This window comes from Epinephelus lanceolatus, chromosome 19, assembly GCF_041903045.1.
Source record: "Epinephelus lanceolatus isolate andai-2023 chromosome 19, ASM4190304v1, whole genome shotgun sequence".
Taxonomy (NCBI): Eukaryota; Metazoa; Chordata; class Actinopteri; order Perciformes; family Serranidae; genus Epinephelus; species Epinephelus lanceolatus.
The window spans coordinates 18,418,927-18,444,550 of NC_135752.1; the positions used below are offsets into that span (position 1 = coordinate 18,418,927).

General features: G+C 40.2%; 3 protein-coding genes across 3 annotated transcripts; 2 read left to right on the plus strand and 1 right to left on the minus strand.

Annotated features, from left to right (window-relative positions):
* Positions 1-322: 322 nt before the first annotated feature.
* Positions 323-3,058, minus strand: bbln (bublin coiled coil protein). The gene is made up of 2 exons (XM_033646651.2): positions 2,690-3,058; positions 323-1,437 (listed from the first exon to the last, which is right to left on the minus strand). The coding sequence occupies exons 1-2, from the start codon at positions 2,766-2,768 to the stop codon at positions 1,202-1,204; spliced, it is 315 nt and encodes a 104-aa protein (XP_033502542.2). The 5' UTR covers positions 2,769-3,058; the 3' UTR covers positions 323-1,201.
* Positions 3,059-4,516: 1,458 nt separating this feature from the next.
* Positions 4,517-10,632, plus strand: surf2 (surfeit 2). The gene is made up of 6 exons (XM_033646448.2): positions 4,517-4,683; positions 4,897-5,048; positions 5,201-5,304; positions 9,630-9,815; positions 9,995-10,128; positions 10,225-10,632. Exons 1-6 carry the CDS (start codon positions 4,609-4,611, stop codon positions 10,312-10,314), a joined length of 741 nt encoding a protein of 246 aa, XP_033502339.1. The 5' UTR covers positions 4,517-4,608; the 3' UTR covers positions 10,315-10,632.
* Positions 10,633-13,572: 2,940 nt separating this feature from the next.
* On the plus strand, positions 13,573-23,752 carry surf4 (surfeit 4). The gene is made up of 6 exons (XM_033647180.2): positions 13,573-13,788; positions 16,234-16,420; positions 19,097-19,173; positions 19,266-19,309; positions 20,209-20,395; positions 22,332-23,752. The coding sequence occupies exons 1-6, from the start codon at positions 13,741-13,743 to the stop codon at positions 22,596-22,598; spliced, it is 810 nt and encodes a 269-aa protein (XP_033503071.1). The 5' UTR covers positions 13,573-13,740; the 3' UTR covers positions 22,599-23,752.
* Positions 23,753-25,624: the final 1,872 nt, after the last annotated feature.

Consider the following 25,624-nt stretch of genomic DNA (forward strand, 5'->3'; position numbering starts at 1 on the left):
GCAGCAGTAACATACAGTCAGTTATCCCAGTTACAGATTATACAGATGTACAATTTTGGATCCAGCATTTCAGCAGTCACAAGGCTTCATGACTAGTGTGCTGCTCTGGAAACATTTCATCCTCCATTGTAGAGAAGGATATTTTAAACCACCGAAAGTGGTTGGCTGACACATGTAGCAACTCTCGTAGTCATGGTGGCGACTGTCGCATGATCAGTGCCGCATCACGTTCTGTCAGAAGGAACCAGATATGAGACTGTGAGAACAGGAAGGAGCAGGAGAGAGGAGAAGGACATGAAAGGATAAATCTCAAACAAAGCTGTATGTTTCTTATCGTATTTTTATTCAGCTACTGACTCAATTGAGATGAACAAACCGGTGATGTTTTCTAACTGCTGGAAGTTTCATGTATTTTTGGATTTTGTTTTCTGTTTGGGGTGGGCGGGGGTCATTTTAATTTATATTAAAATGTCTGACAATTCCCACACTTTGTCGACTTCATTTTGACTTTTAATTTAGGACAGCACTTAATATACAAACACTCGTAAGACTGCTATCTTAACCTAAACACATTAATGACAATTAAGAGGACAGCAGATTGACATATTCATAGTCATGCTGCAAATTAAAAAATTGTAATACAGTGGTAGACATATGGAATGTTGCATACTTATTTTCTGTGTGAAACAAAGAAGAACACAGACTGCACAGCTGTTGCAAAGCTGACTGTCAACACCGAATGGATCAACACACAACACAGAAGTTCAATTTTAGACTGGTTACTGTAGTTGTTAAATTATTTTTGTCATCAGCTTTTCGTGTGATCCTGATTTTTAGAGTATGTTCTCATGATGTCCCACTTGGACTTTAACAAAACAAAGGGATACAGCTTTTTAAACATCAACTCGAGACTTAAATCTCACCGTAACGCCCCAGGTAACTTCTATAAGAGGCTGCTCAAGGTCTATAAATTCCAAACATCGGCACACTACAGTTCAACAAAAGGAGAAAACCTAGATGTAGTTCAGTGATGGAAGAGGAGCAAAATATCACTGTTTTACACACATCTCCTTGATGGTGGAGGTAAATTCACAGCATTGGATAGACATGGACTATGCAGGTCGAGGGTCATCAGTCCAACAAACAGGTTAGAGGTCGAGTCAGCTTTCATAAATATTTCCATCTCTGTATTTTGCTGAGCTCAATCCCCACCATCCTTGCTCTGGTCTTCTTTGCTGGTTGAGGAGTTGTCCCCGTCTGCAGGACATTGCCCCTCCTCATTTTGGGAGCCGAGCAGCTGGGCCCTGAACTCCATCCGGGCTTGCCTGTTCGACTCCATTAGTTCGTGCAGTTTGCCATTGAGTGAATCATTACGTTCCTCCAGGTCATCAAGATAGGTGTTGATCTGATCCAGCATGGAGTTGATGGCTTCATACTCTGTGGAGACACAGCAGAGAGATGACGCTTCTCTATCAGCAGAAGCAAAGAACTACTGCAAGAACCAGACAGGAGACCCACACTCATTGTGCAACGTTTCGATGTAACAGAGGTCTTTGTCAGGCATTTTGAAAAGGATTTTAGTTGTCTTATTTTAATTGTCTTTATTTGTTTCCTGAAGCGTTTACCAGCCAATCAAAGTGCTGCACAAAGAAGACAAAGACTGATTGATTTTATATAGTTTTTTTTGTAAGACCAGATTGTAAAAAGAGCAGATTTGTTTTGTTAAAATGTTTTAAAACTCAAAAATTTTATAAAGGATTTCAAAATGCCTGAGGAAGATCTCTGTTGGATCAAAACATTGTACAATTAAAACTAGTAGGAGCTTTAAATACTGTGTGTGGATCTCTTTTGGATCCAGCACATGTAAAGGTTTTTTGGATGTGCGTGTCCTCCACCCAGCTTGTGAAAGCAAAGAACAACTGCAGAGGAAAAAAAAGGTTTCTAGTCTTTAATTAACATGAAAGCTACAGTTTAGCTTGTAAAATGGTGACTACTTTCCATCTTTATATCCCAAACACCCCGTTTGTCTGGACAGGATTAATGCTACCAAAATTACCCCCTTTTGTGGGTTTCCTAGAACCAAGAGTAACTAAAATTTATTGTGTCTGTGACAGGAGTGGAGGGCACCTTAAATCAGAGCTACACATGTACAGTATGTTGGACAAATACTCAGCATTTCCCATCCCATATCAGCCCATCCCAGAAAGACATTTATCTAAAAATAAGAGCTGATTAAACCTGAGTGGTGGAAAATTACTGTATATGTGTATTAAAAAAGAATAGTTTAGAAAACTTAGACAACATTAATCTGACAGCCGTGTAAAACATGGGAAATCTCAGGAAATTAACAAGAAATAATGAATAATACTGTCTAATATATCAGAGCATTTCCAAACACTTCTGTAGTAGTGAACAGATCAACGTAATTTGATGACTTGAACAAGGATTTTGAGCTAAAAATGACAGACAGTAATGATGTTTAGCTGCAGATAAATCTTTCATATAACTGCTGTCAATCTGAGGCCATGACAGTACATGTCCTGATATTACTGAGTATTAAAATACATACGTTTGACCCAGCTAAGCTAATATAAAGTCACTGTCACCTGACTGATGTTTCTGCGGAATTTCCCATTCACTGCAATAACCTTAGCATCGCTTACAATGAATGAACACATTAGCGCATTACCTTCCTCCTCGAATTCATCTTCGTCGTTGATAATGCCCTCCTCAGCTGAGATGTTGGGATCCCCGTTTGGTCCAGACATTATTTAAATATTCACGTCAATGATTTTATTACAAAGAGAAATACGTAAACTAGCTAGGCTTACTTTTGTTGCAGTTGAGCTAGCTAGGTTGCCAGCTAATTAGCATTAGCAAAGTAACGAACAACAAATGAAACCCAGCTAAATAAACAACGAGTTTTCTGTCAAATGTCTATTTTCACTTTATTTGCAGTAAAATGAATCCTCAAATATCGGCAAGGCTGGTTTAAGTTAGCTTGACATCTGTCGTCTTTGACGGGACGTCAGATATTTGTTTACTGAAGCGATGAATTATGGGAAAATATGGGCGGGGTGTTTGTGTCCTCATCGAAGATCGTTTATTAGAGCGATGACTCACTCTGTACAGATAACCTGATGGGTAGTTGAACGAAATATATTTAATATTTCTTTTTTTATGTAACACAAAAAAAATTACATAGAACAAATCAGGGCTAAATACAAAAGACAAAAGCAGCAATGGTGGAAATGATGCCAAAATACAATCAAATACAAAAAGCAATAAAGGTGCCCTTATACAAAAAATATTTTTAAAACAAAAAGGCCACAAAAACAAAATGAAGAAACAATCAGGTAAACACATAAGGAGCACTAAAGAGCAAGGTAAGACACACTTAAAGAGCAATGACCTAGGTAGAGATGTATCCATTTTATTTTTTATTATATTATTCAAATTTTCCATGCAAGGTGGAACAGAAAATATTCCAGTCCTACACCGTAGGAAATCTGTAAATGTTATCACGTTACTCACATTAGTGCAAGGTCTGACTATGACATTTAATGCTTCTCTCATCTCGCCACACCATACTTGACTACATTTCAGTCAGGAACACCTTAGTCAAAGAAAACTTTATTTCCATTTGCAGTATTATATTTGGCGGTATGGCTCTGTTCTGGGGCCTCTCTGGGAAGCTGGGAAGTACAAAATAACGCTTTTTCAAGGGCGGCGACGTTGGAAAAATAAGACAATGGCGTAATGTGCCGCGGCGCGGCACGTCGACGCACGTCGAGCCGCCATCGGTGTGGGTTTGTAAATAGAAAATAATGGGGGCGGCTGTTTTGATGCGCGTCGTACGGTGTGTTTTGGCCTTAAGGCAGAGAGAGCAGCAGCAAAGACCCCCTGGGAACAGAACAGAGCAGCATCAATGACAAGCTTGCAGAGGAAGCAGCAACAGTAGGCAGGCCAGAGCAGTTTGGTTGCATAGAAAGTCATCATGTGATCTATCAGCTACTACATCGTGTCCTGCCCGACCTAATGCTATGCTCAATTTTTGGTTTCTGAAAATACGAACAGAGTGGGCTATCTTTTTTTTCGTGCTCTCTGATTCTGAGCTGTCAGACGCCATCAGTCAGCTGACTGGCCTCACTGCTGTCACCTGACTTAAGTCAATTATGGTTTCATTTTGCCGTCTGTAGTCACTTTAACTCACTTTTATTCTGTTTAATGGCACACTAGCTACAGATATAAAATACACTGACGGGTCTGTGTCATGGTAGCCGATTTATTTTAGAGAAATATAACAGTTACAACGCTAGTTAGCTACTTTAGCTAATTTAAGCTAATCGGTTTTCTTGCTAGCATTTCTGACAACCTCAGCCTTACTCTGTTTGCTCAATTTGATTTTTATCAAAGGGTCGCGTTTGATAATACCACTATGAAAGCTAAATCCTTTCATCTAAGCTGACCTTCCTCACTTTGATCAATGGGTGGCGCCAACATATCATGCATCAGAGTCGGAGCAGTCAACCCACGTGTAGTCACTTCCTGTTAGGGGGGAGTCCTGATCAACACACGGGAATATCTGTTTTGGAGTGTTTTTAAGCTATGGATGAATTGCCTGCGGATCTTAAAGCCTTTCTTCTGAACCACCCGTTTCTTCAGCTTACAGATGCCAAAAAGGTTAGCGAGCTAACTGCACCAAATTTCACGAAACACACTATGCAATGTGATGCTAGCTGCGATGCTAATGTATATCATGAGGGCTGTGAAGTGTTGTGGTGGCTGGCTGCATGTGTTGGCTGAACAACCTGCAAATGATTAACAAGGTTATAGCTGCACCAAGCTAAACCACACGAGTAACACTACTAACTGTACAACATGTGTTGTTTGCAGATCAAATGCACTCTGAATGGCCATGAGTTTCCATGCAACCTGACGGAGATAGAGAAGTTCACTAAAGGGAAGAAGTATGAGAAGCTGAGTGCCGCAGCAGACTTCAACTACAGCCAGTATGAGCCACACATTGTACCAAGCACAAAACAAGCGTAAGAGAAACTCCTTCCTTATTTGATTTGCAGCAGTTGCATTAACTGTGATGGAAATACCATAATTTGTTGCTCAGAAATAGACTGAATGAGTGAAGCTAATGTGCACCTGTCTAATGTGCTGTGTCTGATGCCTCCTGTCTGTTTCCCAGCAATCAGCTCTTCTGTAAGCTGACCCTCAGACACCTCAACCGGCAGCCTCATCATGTCTTGAGACATGTTAATGGGAAACGCTTCAAGAAAGCCCTCTCCAAATGTGAGTGTTATACCTCTCTACATATATGCATGCATCATAGCTTTCTTCACAGGTTATTAAAGGTCTGGTGTCTAAGATTTAGGGGGATTTAGTGGCATCAAGTGGTAAGGACTGCAAATTGCAACCCCAAAGCCCAACAAAATTCTGTCCGAACCCAACCTTCAGTGTGGCATATTTCAGCCCGGGTCCGATTAAAGCCTGACATTTTTCTTAACAAGCTTCTATGCAAGAACAAGAACCGGAGTCATTCTACAATTTTAATGTTCTTTATTCATGAAAATGGCTCCATAGTGGAAGAAGTGAACATATGCAACATGTCTGAGGACAGAACACACTCTCACATTCTTATACACTAGAAAATTACGCCAAGGCCTTAGGGTTTTAACATAAGCACAATTTAGAGCAATATGTAAAACGTCCAGGGGGAACCAGTGTTGACAGTGTTACTAAAATAAATAAGCTTGACTAAAGACTTGGAATATGAACTTAATAACATATATCAAAACAAATAGCCCAGGATAACAAAATTAAAAGAAAACATCTATAAAAATAGATAAACAGAATCGATTAGTAGCCTTTGACCCTGGCTCTGAATCTGTATCGGTCAGCATCACTCAGCACGCCTTTGCAGAGTTGAAGTTCCTGTCTTTTTGCTGTCATATTAAAATAGAGTGTCACAAGCCAGGTTCGGTAAACTGTAATCACCTGAATCCAGTCGTCTTTTCACCTCCTCAGCATCCTGGGTTTTTTTTTTTTCTGTCTCTCTCTATCTGACGGGAGGGGCAGGGCTATGGGGCTCTTGCATGTGTGTCCCTAATAAAGCCCAAACCCAACTTGAGCCTGTGAAATATGTGCGAAATAAGGCCCAACCTGACCTGAAATTCTTCAGGTCCTGACGGGTCCTGTTGGGTTTGGGCGCAGATCTCAAGCTCTACTTCTGCTGGTTGGATTTCCTTCAGTGTTCACTGTTCAGAGGGGTTTTATCAGGAGTTGAGTTATCCACAGAGGTGTCTTCCTCTCCAAAACAAACAGACCTGGGGCCTGTATCACGAAGCGAGATCAACCTTTCCTGGGTTACCCAGACCTATCCTGGGTTGACTAACCCTAACAGTGGCAATCAGGATAATCGGTATCACGACGCTGGATATCAACTCGGTAACTCAACTCAGGGTTGCTTTATCAAGAACCGTGAACGCACACGCAGCGGACCAATCACAATCATGAGAGAAGCGCAGCATTACTGAGCGTCACTGAGCGTCCTCAACTGAGCGTCCTCACAGAGCGTCGTATGTGAGGAAAAAAAAGTATTTCTCGTGAGGATCAGAGATTAATTCTACTAAAATATGAGGAGGAGAAAAGCAACATTACAGTAAAGGCCAACACAGTGGCAGCTGCAGGAGGAGGAAACATGCGTGGCAACGCATAACAGGATGAATAATGTCTAGTTTTAGTTTAGATTAGTTTATTTGTACATAATGTTAAAAACAGATAGTATAAAATTTACAAGATTAAAAAAAAAGAAAAGTGCCGGAGAGGTTAGAAGCCACTAAAAGCTTATCAAAGAAATTCCCCTGTCAAAACATCAATGAAATCACATAATAGAGAAGAAAAAAAAAACGAGTGAGGAAAGAAGAAATAGAGGAGGAGAGAGGGAAAAGTCAAGACAAAACAAGGTAGCAAATAAAATTATGTGTAGGTTAAATTACTCATCACTGGTTCAAGTAGCTACAGTACCTGTACATCTGACACTGATCACACCCTTGAATCCCATGAAATCAGTGCTGCGCAGATGAATTGCATGTATTACAATTATCGTCTAACATCATTGCGTCTGATAAATTGGTCTTCTTTGTCATAACGTTATATATGCTACAATAAAGCTTAAAGCTGACGCCACAATTAAATCATATCAACACCAAACTGATAGTCTGAATAAAATCATCCTGATATTGAGCTGTGTTAGAAATTAACAGCTGCGCAAAAATATACCTAGTCTCCCTCTTTAAAAAACAAAAAGGAAAATCCCTCAAACACCATGAAGTGTAGACATGATAGGCTACTTTCCACATTTCCAGCAGCAAAGCTGTCAATTAGGCCCATTATCTTTAACAGGGATCATTTCCTCCAACAACAAAAAATGTTGGCACTAATTAATGGTGCTATTAAGTGTCCACAAATAATCATTTTCTTTCTTATGAAGGGGTGGGATGAAAGTTGGAAGTTCCACTCCTTTTTGAACAATCTTTTCATTGTCTGTTGTTGTTGCTTTCTTTTCTTTTTTAATGTTCAAAATAAACTTTCAAATCAAAATCAATCAAATTAATTAAACTTCCCATCATGACTGGGCTGCATTTCTGCCAGCGGAGTCAATTTTTTCGAAACAGCTGATTGGCCAGTGGGTGGTGCTTTTTATAGGATCAGATTCAACCCTGATCTTACCCTGCTCTGGAGCAGGATAGCCCTTCAGAGTAAGTTACCATGGTGATCTACCCCGATAAGAACTGAACCGGCTTCGTGAGACCGAAAACCCAGGGGTTAACCCTGAAGTTACCTCGCTAAGACAAAATCCTGCTTCGTGATACAGGTGATTAAAACTGATTAAAAACACTGAAAAATAGAAGCTTCATGTTTCAGATCAGTGTTTCACCAACGCTGATGGGTCGTTAGCCTAGCACCTGCTAATGTGTGCTCCACTTTTCTTTCTGATAACTTAATCAGGAGCTGAATTATCCGCAGAGGTCTCTTCCTCTACAACACAAACATACCTAGTGATTTAAAGCAGTAAAAACACTGAGTAGAGCAGTTTCATGTTAAAAAGCAGTGCTTTTCTGACACTGCTCATCACAGAGTGGTTGCTAACTACAGTGGCAAGTGTGAAAATGCAGATGGCTCTATTTAAAGCCAGTGTTTGGTTTGTCTGCTCTGGGCAACTGTAGAAATATGGCGATCCCTGTGAAAGAAGACCTGCTCCTGTAGATATGTGCAGCTCATTGTAAGGTAACAAAAAATACAACAATTATTATTTTCAGGTGATTATACACCAAAGAAAACACACTTATTATATCATATTCCATTTCTGCCAGTATATCCACCCAAATCCTACACACTGGATGTTAAACTAGGGGGTTTAGCATGCCTTTTGAACAGAGGGGATGTTATATAACTCAAGAACAAAGTCACATAGGCGTTTAGTGTGATACTCATCAGACAGGAAGGAAATAAAACCTATCTGGTGCATATCAGCTGATAAAAATGTGTTTCAGTGGTAATACTTTTCTGCTGAACATAATCACTCTAAATCTGCTTGCCCAACATTTTTTGAAATACATTTTGCTTTTGTTGAATTCATTAAATCACAAACACCTGCATCAATTTAATTTCTTAAAAAAAAAGCATAAACCAATAATTCTGTCATCCCCACATCACCCAGGCAGTTATCTAGTCATAATATTCACATGAAGTTTTAATTTCACACTGATGGACTTCTACAAGGGTTCCTACCCAGTATGGAAAGTTTTAGTTTTAGTAGTTTTCAAGTCTGGATAAATCTGAAAAAAGGAAAGATTATGGAAGAATATTTGTTTTTATAGACTTTTGCCCTTATTTAACTTTCTTAAATGTAAAATTCAGAGTTTCTAAAAACAGATCACTCATACAAGCAGAGTGTTTGTCATGGTGTTTGGAGCAGGCAGCCTGCACTGCCAAAATGTAGTTATAAGAAAAGTAAACATCCTTTCTGTGTAAGGAAACCATGTCTTTATGGCTGCTGTCTTCGTCGTTTCCATGGACACAATGAGAAAAAAAGGCTGCACAGATGCTGTGAAAATTAAATTATATAACTATTTCAGCTCATTTTTGCTTCTTATTTATACAAGAGACAAAAGTATGGGGTGAACAGTTATGTAATATTATTTATTCAAAATAAGAAGGGAAAATGATACGAGTATAGATAGTACCGGTTGGCTTACTTCCTCTTTGGGCAGACATTTCACAGTGGACCATCGTCCAACTTTCTGCCTCAGAATATGGACTGCATGGTCACAATGGGCCAAATATGGTCTGGAAATTCTGGAAAAAATCTGGAATTTTGAAATGAAAAATCAGTAGAAACCCTGTTCAACATCTATAGTGTTGCTTCAGCTCTTATCAGTGTTGCCATTGTACCTTGGTCCTCCAATATTCCCTGATGATGTAACTTAACTTTTATGATGTCATTGTTTGCAGATATATACTGTATGTACAGTCCATGTAATACACAGCAGTTACAGTGGACAGTTCACACTGTCAGCTTGATCACTGACATGCCTGTCTCCATCCTGCTCCAGATGAAGAGTGTGTGAAGCAAGGGATTGAATTCGTCCCAGCTAGACTCAAACAGAAAAAGCCCAAAGACACTGGAGAGGAGGTCAATCACGGGAGGCCCTCAAAACATGGGAACAGCTCGTGGGAGCCCTCATCCAGTGACGAGGATCATAGTGATTCAGAAGACAGCATGAGTGACCTCTATCCACGTCAGTATCCCCTGCACACACTGTAGATGCCTTTGTCCACCTCTGTTATGGTTGTCACATCTAACTGTGTGTCATGGAAGTCCAATTAACTGTTTAACAAACACAGTGTCTATCAGAAGATTAGGCTTGTAGGATTGCTGTTTTACTTTGCTTAAACACCGTGTCATGTGTTCCCACAGCAACAATATTCACTTTAAAAAACCAGGCAGAAGAAGGTAAAGAGGGTGACGGGGATGAAGAGGAAGATGACTTCCAAACAGATGAAGAGGAAGAAATGGAGGTGGATAAGCCGGCGCTGCAGAAACGCAAGAAGGTCTTTAGAAAATTGAAATGGAATCCAATTAATGTTAATAGCTGGCACTGATGAAATGTTGTTTTCCTTGACTGACATTGCTGTTCTGTCTCTCAGGTCCAGGGCGGAGGTTTTCAGAAGAAATTCAGAAATAACCACTGGAAATCAGGGCGTAAGAAACATGGAAAAGTGCCGAATGGAAAGTAAAAAGCAAAACCAAATATGTACAGTATTTTTATACCTGGTAGTTTGTCAGGGAGCAACACTGCACTTCCAGTTTGGAGTCGTACTCCTGTTTGATCCAGCCTGACCTTTTGTATATGTGAACATCCGTTTCATATTTTTCGCATATGAAAGGTGTCCGTTTTCTGAGCTGTGATGTTGCACAGCTCAGACGAGACTGGTTTACATGAAGTGGAAAATGTGTTAGTGGCAGTAAACACATAATTTTAACTGGATAAGTTGTATTGTCTGGTTGCAACCAAGTGTGCAAGTATAAAATACATCTCAATTTGGATTTGCAAACATTGTCTGTGTTTTTTTTATTTACCATCATTGCCTATAAAATGGATGAAAGGGGGAAGATGTTTACTGACAGTAGCTGTTGCAGCCACTAACCTATAATCATTTGACAGAAAAGTGCTGTTCTGAAAAGGCATTTTATGACTTGTCACTTTCCAAGAGGAAACCGTAGCCTGACATGCATCTACTTTCTGTGTATCTATTGCATGGTATTTTATACAGAATGCATTTTACTGTTTCATAAACGGAGGTGGTATAGACACACACAGAGGACTGTATAAGAAAGTGGCTGAAGGTACAGCATGGAAAAATAACCACTTTACTTTGCAGTAGCAGGTAATTGCTGATGTAGCCAGCAAACAGTTTTGACAGCTACATCAGCAATTACATCAGGACAGACTGTCAAGAAGCTTTTATGCTGTAGATAAAAGCTCCTCCAGTGCCTTCATAGATGTTTTTACCCAGGATGGACAGATTTTTCTGCAAAAAATTTCAAGACGGTCATGACTTTGTGGCTCCAACCAGTCACTGCAACAAGTTGTCAGTGATGTATTCTAAGTTCATGTGTACTTTAAAAAATTTTGTGTAACTACAATGTTTCTTCCAAGCCAAATGTTGATAGTAAGTTATGTATATCATGTAGAACATGTAATACTTAATGCATTTAAACAACATCAGCTGACATGGTGTTCACTGGACCACTGCATGTGGTTGGCTAACTGGAAGCACTCACAAGTTAAAAGACTTTCTCCAAGTCTTTGGTCTCAGCAGTTAACGAGCCATGTGGCCTCTTTTACACCTCCATCCCTTTTCCCTTCATGTAACTCTGCTCTTTCATGGCAGTTGTGTTCATTATCCTCTCACCACGCCAACATCAGTGAGTAAATGAGAACAATAAATAGATAGCTGAAGGCAAAAAGTTCATAAGCGTTAATGCTCAGTTATTGTTTGACCTTTGTAGACATGGGTGACACAACAGGGACTTGTCTCTAGACCAGGAGGGTGGTGTCCTCATCCAAGGGCCACACTGAGACACTATATGGTCAGTGAGAGTGAAAGATTTCAACCCAACAGTATGGGAAATTATAGACAGTTGTGTTAGTTTTCTCCATCGCCATTATCAAAACCCAAAAATAAGATTAGATTAGAAAGCTTTATTAATGTCATATGGGGAAACACATTTGTCACCAGGAGCAACTTGTACAGACAAGAAACCCAACAAATACAAATGCATGAAACAACAAATGACAAAATAAAAAGACATTTGAGATACAGTCAACAGCTGGGACTACATCTAAAAGTGATCATTAAAGAATCTGGCCACTGCTGGAATAAAAAGACCTGCTAAGTTGCTCAGGAGAACCCAGAGGCATCCTGAGTCACTTACTAAATGAGCTTCTGAGTCCATTAAGACTACAGTGTGATGAATCACCTTCATAATACAGAAATGTTTTTAGTTTGGACCTTGTTCTCTTTGCTAAATGCTGGAATATCTGCCTCCAGTTCAGTTTCAGAGCTTTGTAGGATTAATGGCGAGGAGAGATAACGCTGCCTCGACACTTTATCAAGAATATTTATGTTGGTTCTCACTCACCTGTGTATGTACTGTATGCACAGTTCGTGTTAAGTGTTTTGTCTAGTCCTAGAAATAAAATGTGAGGATTAAGTTGTTAAACACAACAGAAAACCATACTTTTGCACGCTGAAGGTTGTGTGATATTAAAGCTTCTGTATTTATTTGTTTTACCTGTTTTGTGATTTGTTTAAGTAGTGCAGCTCCTACTTACATGAAAAAAACAACCCTTTCTTTTTTTATAATGTATTCATTCATTTATTAATGCATTCAGTAATTTTTTTTAAGTCCATGAGGTGCACGCAAATTCTGAACCCATAATAATCATAATTTAAATGCACTTCAGAGTCAGAATTAGGTTTATTGCCAAGTTTAAGGATACATAAGTAAAGTAACTTTCATCTGCAAAATGTTACTAAGAGAGACATACCAACCAGGAAGAGAGTCAGAATGACCACAAAGAAACATAAAACAACTAAGAAGAGACATATAACAACTGCTGAAGATGTAAAACAGTTGCAACAATGGAAAGGGGGACTACAAAGAGACACAAAGTGACTACAGAGATGCAAAGCATCTACAAAGAGACTCAAAATGACCACAAAGCAATATATGACTACAAAGAGACACAAAGAGACACACGATACCGAAAAGGGGGACCATAGAGCGAGACAAAACCACTATGGAGATGCTAAGCAACTTCAAAGAGACTCAAAATAACCACAGAGACACAAAATTATTACGAAGAGATGAAAAGCAACTACAAAGAGACCCAAAATCACTGTGAGACAAAGAAAGAAAGAACAAAAAAAGGGGCTGAACAACTTTAAAATCTGTTTGTCTTGCTGCTATGTAGGAGAGGTGGTGGGGCCGTCTGTATATCTATGTCCAGGGGCCCATTGTCCCATAATTCACCAATGAAAAAAGGAAATTGTCTTGGTATCTTTGTGCATAACAATAAACCTCAAGAGAGAAGGAAAACAAGTACTCATAAATATAAATGTTAATAGAAAAGTGTACAGTTGATTATATGAGAATTATATCAAATTACATGTGAAATAAGTGTTTTAAATTAAGAGAGCTGTGCAGATTGTAGTAGTCAGTAAAAATGAAACCATCTTTTAAAAGCTGCTCACATGAGAGTGTGCAGCTGTTGAAGGCTTGTTCATGAACCTGTCTCACAGTTTAAGGTGAAAAATGAACACAGGTGAGTTGAAAGTTTAATTTTGTGCTACTTGTCAAGTGTAAACCCCCTGTACACCGCCGTGTAGCTGTGTCAAGCCCCCGGACGGATCAGTATACGTGGCATACAGCGGTTGCAGTACCATGTAGGGGGCCTCTATGTCTCTCGTCAAATCGCGGGGCATTGTGGGGCGGAGGCGGCCTTTCTCTCTGCGTCCACAGGCGGTCGGGAAATCTTCAAGTAAATAACGTTAACGGGGGGAGGAGCAGTCCGAGGGCAGCCTGCGAAAAACCCAACACATCTAAACTGTGTTGCGCTGAGCTTAAATTATTAAAAATCGTAATATTAGAGAAATATGGGGCAGGAGGATCTCATGAACACAGCCGAAGACGTGGCGGACCAGGTAACTTCAATTTCTGGCACGGCAGTTGTTAACGGTAGCCGCTGTTAGCATGCTAGCTGCTAACTAGTCTGTGTCAGAATGAGCTAGGCTCTTCAGTGTTTCCTTTAGCGTTGTGACGGCTTTAAATATTGTTTCATCACGTCCACAGTAGCTTGTTGACAGCATTAATATAACCTTGGATTAATGGGATAGCTAATTAACTCGTGTTTTACAATGACAAATGGTTAAGGTGTTTGGTGCTGTCATGTGTCTCCAGATGGATTAGCTAGCATTATTAATTTACACCGACAAAGTGAAACATCTGTTTGGCACCGACCAACCAAACTAACGTTAACAGGTATACATAATGGATGTGTGCCTAATTGTGCCAGCTAGTTAGCTTGTCTGTATCCCTTGGTTTGTAAAGTGTAGCTCAGCCAGACAGTGCCAGACAGCAGTTGTGAAATCACTCCCAAGTTATTAGCTAACACTTACTGCTCATATTGTGTTTAGCACCACAGTTGCTTGGCATTGCTTTTGGCTAAGTGTTACAGGGTATTTGTAAATTGGAGAAGCATTTGGTTTTCTGTAACTTAGCATCTGCATGTGGCCTTGACAGAGCTGCTTCATTACACAGCTCACCCAAAAGCTGGACATGAGTTGTACCCTCACATTATCATACATGCTACAGCTGCCTTCCTGTAGTTATGTCTGTTTTTCTGAGGTGTTTTTGCTGCACTTACATGAGTACAGGCAGTGCACTCATCTATAAGAGCTGAGCTGAGATGTAAAGATCAGATGTCAGGTCTGCCTCTGATCCATGTTCCTGTGTAGACTGTGAAAATCCCATGAGATGTGTTTTATTGTGTCTTGTGCTTTCTGCTCAGAAGTTACTGTAGTCTGGCTCATAAGAGCCATGTGTGCTGTAGTGTTGTGTGCTGGGTTCATGGCCTTGTGTTTTTACAGGACATACCAAACTTTTAATGTTGGCTCTCTCCTTGGGGAAGGACTGTCAGTTCAAACATGAAGTCCTGGAGGCAGTTCAGTGTATGTTTATAGCACCTGTGTTGACCAAAATTAGCCCACATACCCAAAAAATGCACCACTTCCTTAATCTAATTACAACTGATTGATTTATACACTCCTTTCACGCATGCTGTTTATTGTAACGCATTAAGAAAGGGGAACCTTGGTTGTCTTTTTAAGTAACTCTGCTGACTGCACATCCCTCACTACGGGGTCCTGAAATATGCTACTTACACATTACTCCACAAAATGGTCTATTTCGAGGCTATTGCAGCGACCTTGGGCTTGTTCGGATTGGCTCCCACTTGGTCCATTCATGTCCCACATAGCAGTCATAGTGGGAGTTGGTGGATGCTGATAGGCTGCCGAGGTCTGACAGTGCTGATGTGGACTGCTGAGTAGGCGGGGTGTGGGGCAGGTCACTGCACCTCTTCTGTGTCACTGTAGTAACTGAGGATCCGTTCATGAAACATGTTTGAGGGAGGATTGTGGTCGAGTTTCTTTTCTTGCTTAAACATTCAGCGACTCATAATAATACAATAAGCCATTTAGGATTAGTACAGGGAGGCTCAGGCCTGTTATTGTCTTGAGAGTTGTGGACCACAACAGAACTCCCACCATGCACATACTTTGCCATCTTACACTTTTGAAATCAGTTCATTTTGTTCAAACCTGTTATGTGATCAGTCGGTTTACCTTTGTAGCTCTTGTTTTTTTTTGCTTGAATATGTAACAAGAGTATCTGGAGGGGTTAGAACATCATGTACAGTATGACCTCTTTTTTTATTTTTAAAGATTTTCTAGAGAGAGTTGTTGTTGTACTGATGGCAGCTAAAGCTGCCTGACTAGTCTAGTCTTAAAAATGGAAAACAGAAAAAACAACCCAGATCAAATATGATCTACACTGTGTACATACTTAATGCACATTTACTCACTAAAACAAAGTAAAAACTCGCTCCACAGGTAGCTCCAACTGCCATAGCTTCAGGTGATTGCGTACTCTTTCTCCTACTGTACAAGGGCTCACACTATTTCAGTAGGACTGCTTTGGGATTTAAGCAAAGCCTATCCAAGGCTGCAATTCAGCGTTACATGAGTACTGTTTCGACAGTCACTTATCATGGCAATTGCATTCAAATGACTAGTGGGTTGATTCCTATCCTTATGTAAATAATAATTAGTAGCAGACAGTCCTGATGACTTCTTTTCTTTCACGTAATTTTAGACTCTGAGATCTGTCTGAGAAGCAGGTCAGAATATTATTGTTTATGGGACTTTTGTTTAAATTCACTTGTGTTACAGCTAACTGACCCAGTTTTGTTGTTGTAAGTGAGAGCAGGAACGCCTCAGAAACCACATCCTTTGATTTTTCTTTTTTGCACATCAGGCTACCTTTTTTCTTGTCAATCATATATCCTCTTTCTCCTCTCTGTTGCCCAGTTCCTGCGGGTAACCAAACAGTACCTGCCCCACCTGGCACGCCTGTGTCTCATCAGCACCTTCCTGGAAGACGGCATCCGCATGTGGTTCCAGTGGAACGAACAGAGAGACTACATCGAGGCTACATGGAGCTGTGGCTACTTCCTGGCGACATGCTTTGTGCTGCTTAACCTCATAGGACAGCTGGGTAAGTGATTGAAAGGGGGTGAGAGGAATCAACTCAGCTTTTATCGTCATAGGAAGTAACATGTTCTTGTAACATTACTGGATGGTTTGTGACAAAAAAGAGTGAGTCAAATTGGTGACCAAAGCAGGTGGCTTTAAAAGTGCTACTATTATGAGATGGACAAATCAGTTAAGGCTGTTTGTGTTTTTAATGTTTATTTGAAACAGGGAAGATAAAAGCATCAACAAGCTAAATATCAGTATAACAAAACAGGTAAAGATGTATGACAAGTTTAAAAGTGTGCTCAGTGCATTTCTGCCACGTTTTGTCAGAAAGTTGTGTAATACACACTAACACAGTGAACCTCTGGGTTATAAACCATCTTACTGATTAGAGGGGTCAGGAGAGACTGACAAGACTTGTTGAAGGAAGCCGAGAGGCAGTCCAGTTGTCCCCAAATCAGTTAAGTTTTGCAGTGTATGCAAAAACGCACCCCATAGTTCCTTGAACTCTGAAGCATATTGGCTGTAAGAGCAGCACACTGATGAAGGCATGTCAGGTAGATGTCAAGTTCCATTCTAGTCATGTAAGAACCACAATATGAAGCTACAATGAGCACACACTGTAATCACCACAGCATGGCAGATGGGAATGGAAAATTTGCCCTGGCACTGATATGGTTTGGTTGAGACATGCTGAAGCTGACAGTCAGAGTTTGGCATAATGAATCCATGGACCTGCCCTGCCATGTTTTGTTTACCAAATGAAATGATCATAAGTCTTGTTGCAGACAAATCAGCACCCACAACACAGTGCGGCTGTCCTCTTAAAGGAGTACTTCACCCACTAAATGACCATTTGTATATCGCTTACACACCCCGTGTAACGTTGAATTCATTAAGAAAATTTTGTTTTTCTTGGATGCCTTCATGGTGAACGAAGAATCCAAAAAAGGTGAACATTCTTCATGAAATGAAGTCATTAGGCTCAGTGTTTAACAACAGCAAAACGGAAAAAAAAACATCCATTTACAAACTCTCACACAACTCGTGTAGTAAAATCCAAGTCTCATTTATCCAGTCTCATGCTCAGTACTTCTCAAACACATGCATTTTTGTTAAAAACTTCACAATCAGCCTCATCGAAGGCTGAGTAGCGTGCTTGGACGTGCACGTATGTTTGAATTCTGCTCAAGCAGAGCTCATATGCATGCGTGTGCTCAGGCACGCCCAGGGTGCGCTACTCATAGGCAGGAGTGTTTTTATACCGTAACATTTTAGTAAACCAGGTACCAGGTGGGAGGTACTGAGTGTAAGACAGGATAAAGGAGAATTGTATTATACTACACAAGTCATATGAATGTTTGTAAATGGACATTTTGATAAAGTTTTGCTGTTGTTAAACACAGAGCCTAGTGACTACAATTTATTAAGAATTAAGAATAGAGTCATAAGAAATTCACGGTAACATGTGGTAAGTTAATCATATACAAATGGACATTTTGTGGGTGAAGTATTCTTTTGATAAGCCTCAATCAATCAATCAATCAATCAATTTTATTTATAAAGCCCAATATCACAAATCACAATTTGCCTCACAGGGCTTTACAGCATACGACATCCCTCTGTCCTTATGACCCTCGCAGCGGATAAGGAAAAACTCCCCAAAAAAAACCCTTTAACGGGGAAAAAAACGGTAGAAACCTCAGGAAGAGCAACTGAGGAGGGATCCCTCTTCCAGGACGGACAGACGTGCAATAGATGTCATACAGAACAGATCAGCATAATAAATTAACAGTAATCCGCATGACACAATGAGACAGAGAGAGAGACAGAGAGAGAGATGCAGGTAATGACAGTAGGTTACAACAACATTATTGAAAGTAATAATATTATAGCTATAGTTCTGGCTACTGTGGTACAATATGTTGAAAGTATGTATTAATATCTGGCAGTATACATGTGTGACAATAGTCATATGTGTATAATAACAGTAGAAGTATGACTAATGACTAATGATGGCAGTAGCAGCAGGAGGCATCTGGCAGGACCATGGCAGCAGCACAACCACACACGTCACACTGTCCAGGCACCGCTGCAGTATGAGTTAATCTGAGAGACAGTGGAGCACAAAGGCTCCGGAGAAGAAGCCGAGTTAGTGACATCCAGAATGGCCGAGTTAGCAAGATGCAGTAATAGAATACGAGAGAGAGAGAGAAGGAGAGAAGGTGCCCGGTGTATTATAGGGGGGTCCTCCGGCAGACTAGGCCTAAGTCAGCCTAACTAGGGGCTGGTACAGGGCAAGCCTGAGCCAGCCCTAACTATAAGCTTTATCAAAGAGGAAAGTCTTAAGTCTAGTCTTAAATGTGGAGATGGTGTCTGCCTCCCGGACCGTAACAGGAAGATGATTCCACAGGAGAGGAGCCTGATAGCTGAAGGCTCTAGCTCCTGATCTACTTTTGGAGACTTTAGGGACCAGCCTGATACTGTAAACTGTGTAACTTTCTTGCAAAAAACACAGTTTGCACAAGCAAGTGAAATTCATCGTTTGACTTAAACAAAAACAAAAATGATAGTAATTATGGCAAATCATAGCTCATGATGGCATTTGTCATTGTAAAAAGAAAAATGGAAAATAAAACCTAGTGTGTTGTGAACATAATGACCATAACTTGCCTGTAATATCTTTTTTTGACAGGTGGTTGTGTCCTCATCCTCAGTAGAAATTTTGTACAGTATGCCTGCTTTGGACTATTTGGCATCATAGCGCTACAGGTGAGAACAAATTTATTGCAATTACATTTTTAATGTGCACAAATAATATTTCTTTGTTTCTTTGATCTGGAATGTCTTTTTCCCCCCACCAGACTGTTGCATACAGCATTTTATGGGACCTCAAATTTTTGATGAGGTAAGTGTCACTCTGTTAAGGTTTAAAGTGCAGCACAAAACAGTGAAATATCTGTATCAGGCTGCTCCAGTTTATTGGCTCCTGAACATAATCGGCCACCAGGGATCATTGTTTCAGTTACCCAATTAAAGTATATGTACAAATAAGTGGAAGAAAACGTGTGAGGCAGTTTGCCGAGGTCTGAAGCAGAATGTTATTTGCATAATGCTTGTCGAATCTCACACTGACAGGTGGTTGCTGATGTTCAGTTTTGAATTTCACTGGTAATGATCATAGATTGGAACTATCTTAATTAATCTGACAGCATGTCATGCCCTTTCTGCCGCAGTAAATGTGAATTTGCCATTGTAGTATGAGAGAAAGCATCTCAGTTGTCAAGCAGACACCAACAATTACTGTGAACACGGCCTGTGATTTATGTAAACATCAACAGGCAAGATGAGTCATCGACCACTGGAGATATCCCTTAAATATAGGCATATGTTGTAGTATTTCTGTTTCTGCATTCTGTGTATTTTTTATTTATGTGCTGTTGGTTGTTAAAGACAAGGTTAGCAATCAGTAAGCTGATTAAAAAAGATGCCACGTTTGATTACTGATGCATAATTTAATGAATTTAAATACCAGATTTGAAATTCCAAAAACAAAATAAGCTGTGTTGTGAAAGGCACTTCTCATTTTGTGATTAAATAGGTAATTAAAAACAAAAATGATTCATTCATTAAAATTAAAAACAGAGACTGAAACCATACTGAACAGCCTCATTTCACTCTTAAATAAGGTCATGATCAGCCTCAGCAAACCCGACTGTACTGTATGCACCAAGGCATTTTACTGCTCGTCTGACTGCGTGTCTGACAGGCACTGTCCAAAAATAACCATCCTCTCTCCTCTCCCAGAAACCTTGCCCTCGGAGGTGGTCTGCTCCTGCTGTTGGCTGAGTCTCGTTCGGAAGGAAAGAGCATGTTTGCCGGAGTCCCCTCCATGGGAGAGAGTTCGCCAAAGCAGTACATGCAGCTGGGTGGTCGAGTACTGCTAGTGCTCATGTTCATGACTCTGCTGCACTTTGACTCCAACTTCTTCTCTGTGAGTACACGACAACATAAACCCTCATTTAACACAGATGGACATTTCATCCATAAAGGGGACCTGTTATGCTCTTTCTCATTTTCTGACATGTATATGTATATATGTAATGTGACGGATTTCTTTATATGGCCATCTGCTCCGGGCACATCACTGCATATGTTTACACTACACAGCCCACACTGCTACTTGTAGCTACATGCTAACATCAGGGAAACATGTAATCTTTGTTGCTGATAAAGGCTGCCCCTTGAAAGATGGATATTCAAATCGTCAATAGGAAACCCCTCAGTCAACTGAGATAACTTCACCAGTTTTTTTTTTTTTTCTTTTTGGTTTGTTTGGGGTTTTTTGCTAGTTAGTGTGCAGTGCAGCGTACTTCTGGGGACGTTTTGTTCCCCAGATTTTGCTGCGGAGTGAGTGCTCTTGACTCTCACGCTTCTCTTTGGTACAGACAGCTGTGGCAAAGAGGAGGAGAAACTTTCTATCATAAAGCTCGGAAACAACATTATCTTCTCTCTTCTGCTTGGAAGTGATGAATTTACACCTCACAGATACTTAATATGACACAGTCTCTCACTTTTGTTTGATATCTGTTGTCGGCAAAAAAATGTTGTTGCACATTTCCGATCTGTCGTTGGCGCTGTTAGCTTGTTTAATTTATTACATGAATGCTCCTGTCTCCATGAACGTCCCACTGAGCCCCGTTCAAAGTTTAAACCTTTATATGGAAAATAAAAACTGAATCGTTGAATATTTGTAACAGACAAATCTGATTCAACTGAAAGAATTCTGAGACTGTTACAGCCCAATTACCGATGTTGTTTCATTTCTACCCAATTTCAGATCATTTTACAGCTGAAACATGTCTGCTTTGAAAGATTTTGGTTTAGAAGCTCTTAATAGTGATTTTTTTGCACTAAAAAGTGCAGCTGTACTCTGTTACAGTCTTTCTTGGACGCAATGACGGTGCAGACAGTGTCCAAAATTAACTTTTTGATTCACTGGCCTAGGTGACAGGGAGATGAAAAATCCACATACCAAGCTTCTTGTTTTTTTACCGGCCAAAATAATAAATTGCCTCTTCATGTCACATTGGTACATCTTATTGAGATAATCAGGTATTATGTTGAATATAAACTTAAAGAAGAGGTCAGAGCAAAATATGGAATAAGTTCCCTCTGATAAGCAGTTATGCAGTGTGTATGTCTTGAGCTTTTACTATGAAAAGTAAGATTAGAAGGAGTGAAGCTGTAATGTGCTGCTGTTGACAGCATGAGAAGAACTAAAGAGTTTGCCATCTTGGCTCAGACTGTAGATTTTCCATGTTATTTTTTTATTACCGTCATAAGTATGGACACAACTCATAACCCTTGGCTACACATTAGCAGTAGCTAGCAGCAGACCAGCAACAAGTGATACTTTAATGGATCAGCTGATGTCCTGTATGGTAAACAGTGTGGCAAAACTAGGAGTGCTCAAGATAGTCAGCTGATGGCACTGTAATGATGTGCATAAAACAAATCTGTAGTGTGTGTGTGTGTGTGTGTGTGTGTGTGTGTGTGTGTGTGTGTGTGTGTGTGTGACACTGACAGCAGAGGAGCAACAGTGCAGTGTGTCCCTAAATGACACCAGAATGAGTAGAGATGCAACATGCTTTATTCTTGTATGTGACTGTTTTGGTACAAACACTTACCCATCAGTGTGGCATGTAGCCCTCTGAGATTTACTCGCCAAATTGAAAATCTGCCTGCATTTGGCGCTTGGTGGGTGTTCCTCGGTGCAGAGATGCCAAGAATGCAGATATGGATGACCCAAAAACACTGACTAGTCAAAGGAGACTAAGCTTTTTTGGGAGGGGAGCTTGAACAGACAGGTGCTAAAAGTGAACTAAAAGTGCACCTCTTCACTCACCTATTGTAACATTCTTCCACAGATCCTGCAGAACATGGTTGGAACTGCGCTCATCATACTGGTGGCCATCGGCTTCAAAACCAAGCTAGCGGCACTGACCCTCGTCGTGTGGCTTCTGGCCATCAACATCTACTTCAACGCTTTCTGGACCGTCCCTGCCTACAAACCCATGCATGACTTCCTGAAGTACGACTTCTTCCAGACCACCTCCGTCATCGGTGGTCTGCTGTTGGTGGTGGCACTCGGACCCGGCGGAGTGTCCATGGATGAGAAAAAGAAGGAGTGGTAGGCAAACGGGGTAAAGATAGAGGATTGCACAGCACCACTAACTCCCCCCACCAACCGGGACACATGACCCTCCCTCTCTTCCAGTCGTCGTTGTCGTCGCCCCCCCACCCCCCTCCCACCACCACCACCACCACCAGGGTACAGTGTTTTGTTTTGTTTTTGTTTTTTTCTAGCTTATTTTTTATTTGGCCAACAGACACACACCACCTCACCCATCTATGGACAATTTTTTTCTATATTCCTCCAAACTGCTGTTTTTCGTTTTTAGTTGAATATATATAATGCCTGATTTTTTTTCTAAACTCTTCTTGTATGTCGTCTTTTTTGAAGACAGCAAGAATAAAAAAGCCCAGTGTATTTCAAAGTGCAAGGTAAACAACTAATGGATGATAAATGGAAGAAAAGATTTATTTGTTCTGTGTGCACAAGGAATAAAAAGATATATTTTACAGGAGTTTATGCCATGAGTTACAATAAATTAACGTTGATGCTTTATATATAAAACCGGTAAATTGGAGTTCAGCAGTTTGGGTTCCCCCCCCATGGACGCTGATCTGTTTCCGCCGTTGGATCTTGGAGTGTCTGAGACTTACTTAGCGTATGGAACTGTGGCACTGATTTGACAGCAACTTGCTTTGACTCTCTAGGTTTCAGCTCCCCTCCTTTTTTTCCCTGACACCTTAGCCTTTTATTCATCTGTACACCTTCAATCTCAACTGACTGTTGTTCATGGGGAGTCGAATCCGAGGGGGGGGGGCGTGTACATTGTATACAAAGTGGTGGATTGCAGTCGTGCTTGATTGAAAAATTCAACACAGTTGTTAGCTCCAGGACTTGTTAATGGGCACTTTGTACTGTACGTCTCTGGCAAATGCCTAACTAGTGAACTGTATATGATCGGGGGATAACAGGGGTGGGAGGCTCGACGTTTGTGAAACACCATATTCTGCGATCTAGAAAAGCAAAGAGGACTAAGCAGAGTCACTAGCCATCCGGACTTTGTCTTTGCTCAGTGTTTTTTGCCCTATGTAAGAAAAAATTACAAAAAAAGAATATTCAGTGTATTGATTTTCAGAAGTTTATATTGTATTTTTGATCATTTGTTTTTTGATTTTGGAAGTTCATGGCGAAGAAATAAAAATTCAGAAATATAAAGTCACTGTCTCAGTCAAGGTTTTTAGCTCTTACGATGTTCTCGGAGGCTGAAGGTTTTTGGTGGACAAGATAAATTCATGTAAGTTCTACTTACGAGTACGAACATGCAATATAGTGAAGTCTTTGCAAGGACCTGTTGGGTATCACTGAAAATGGTGATGAAAAGTTAAAAAACATTTACCAGATTTCAGTCCAAGGTCTGGACCCAGTCAACAAAACACTGTTGTGTCACAAGAATGAACCAACACGTATGTACATGACATGTAGGTGCTGTACTGGACAGGTGGTGGAATCAGCTTGTTCTAAGGTCAAAGACTTTGAGCAAACACTGACCTCTAATGGACTACTGTGGTAAATGTTCACTGCAATGGAGCATTTCGTCATTTCAAGCCACACTGATAAAATAAGATATGGGACAAAGACATTGCTACATACATCTGAAGGTGGTTGTTGATGTCAAAAAAAATGTTTGTGTGTTGTTTACAGTGTCACCTGCTGAAAGAAATTCTGATCAACAGAGCTACTCGACCATAGAACTTTTACCATGAACTTCAATAAACAGCTCTTATTAGCATGAACTGATCAAGTTCTCTAAAATTATTTTAAGACTTTTGGGGGAAAATGTTATTGCAATGTTGTCGACCTAAGCAGAGAAGTGTGTCATAGAAACGTGATCCAGATGAGGAAATGAACGTTGATCTGGTTTAGGAATCCAAACTCACCTTGTATCCCATCTTTGAAATGTAGCTAAAGAAATAAACACAAACCCTATATTATTTCATTAAAAAAATCAAGGCCTTTCTTAGCCTTGTTATTTTCCTTAGAGCCGTCCTTTGATTTAGAACAGTGGTTCTCAAGCTTGTTTGTGTCAAGGACCCATTCATACATATGAGGTCACGGATAAGATAAGATTTGGCTGAAGTGACCTGCATCTGAAAAGATTTTATATGATTTAGACCAGAATTCTATAGCTGTCAACTACAGCTGAGGAAATATCCATGTTGGAAGTGAAACCTATGATCAGACTGGTCACTCTTATGACTCTGACTCACATGAGCTAATTTCTATAGTGAATTGTGAAAAGTAACATTCGCCATGTTTCTGGGGACCCCCTAAAACTCCCTCAAAGACCCCAGGGGTCCTTGGACTCCTGGTTGAGAACCAGTCATTTTGCATATGTTTGTTTAAAGATGTTTGGGCTGTAGGGACTCATATTTTTCTGTTAAATAAATAAGGACTAGCTTTCACTGGGCATATGGAGTTGTTTATGTTTATTGGTCTTTAAAGACACATGAGGCTTTTCAAGTATGCAGAGATAAAAAAAAAAATGTGTGTTTTTCTGTAGTAAATCTCACAAGGGAACACTGAAAGAAAAGAGAAATCATGGATAAGAAGAAATTATAAGAGCTGAAGTTACTAAATTGTACAATACAAAATATCTAAAAGCCTCTGTAGCGTTAAAGATTAAACAAAAGTTTCCCAACCTTTTCGGTGAACGGACCTCACAAAAAAAGCAGCATGTAGTTTGGAATGAGTTTGTTAGCACTTCCAGATTTCACAAATGACAGCAAAAATTAGAGTAAACACCAACAAAATAAATATGACTTTGTGATGCAGACCCTTGTGTCTTCTTCTTTCCTTACTTATCTCACAACTGCTTAAATTAATGCTTGACCCTTTGAAAGGGGCCCAAGCCTTAAAATACCTAACTGTATTATTTAAGTCGCTCCATCTCAATCTAATTATGATTATGTGGGGAGGGGTTCACACTCACAACCCTGTCATAGCCCCATTAACCCTACATTAACAATAGCTACATAGATAGGTTATAAGACTGAGCTTTGTATAACAGAAGTAATTAAAGCTCTCTGA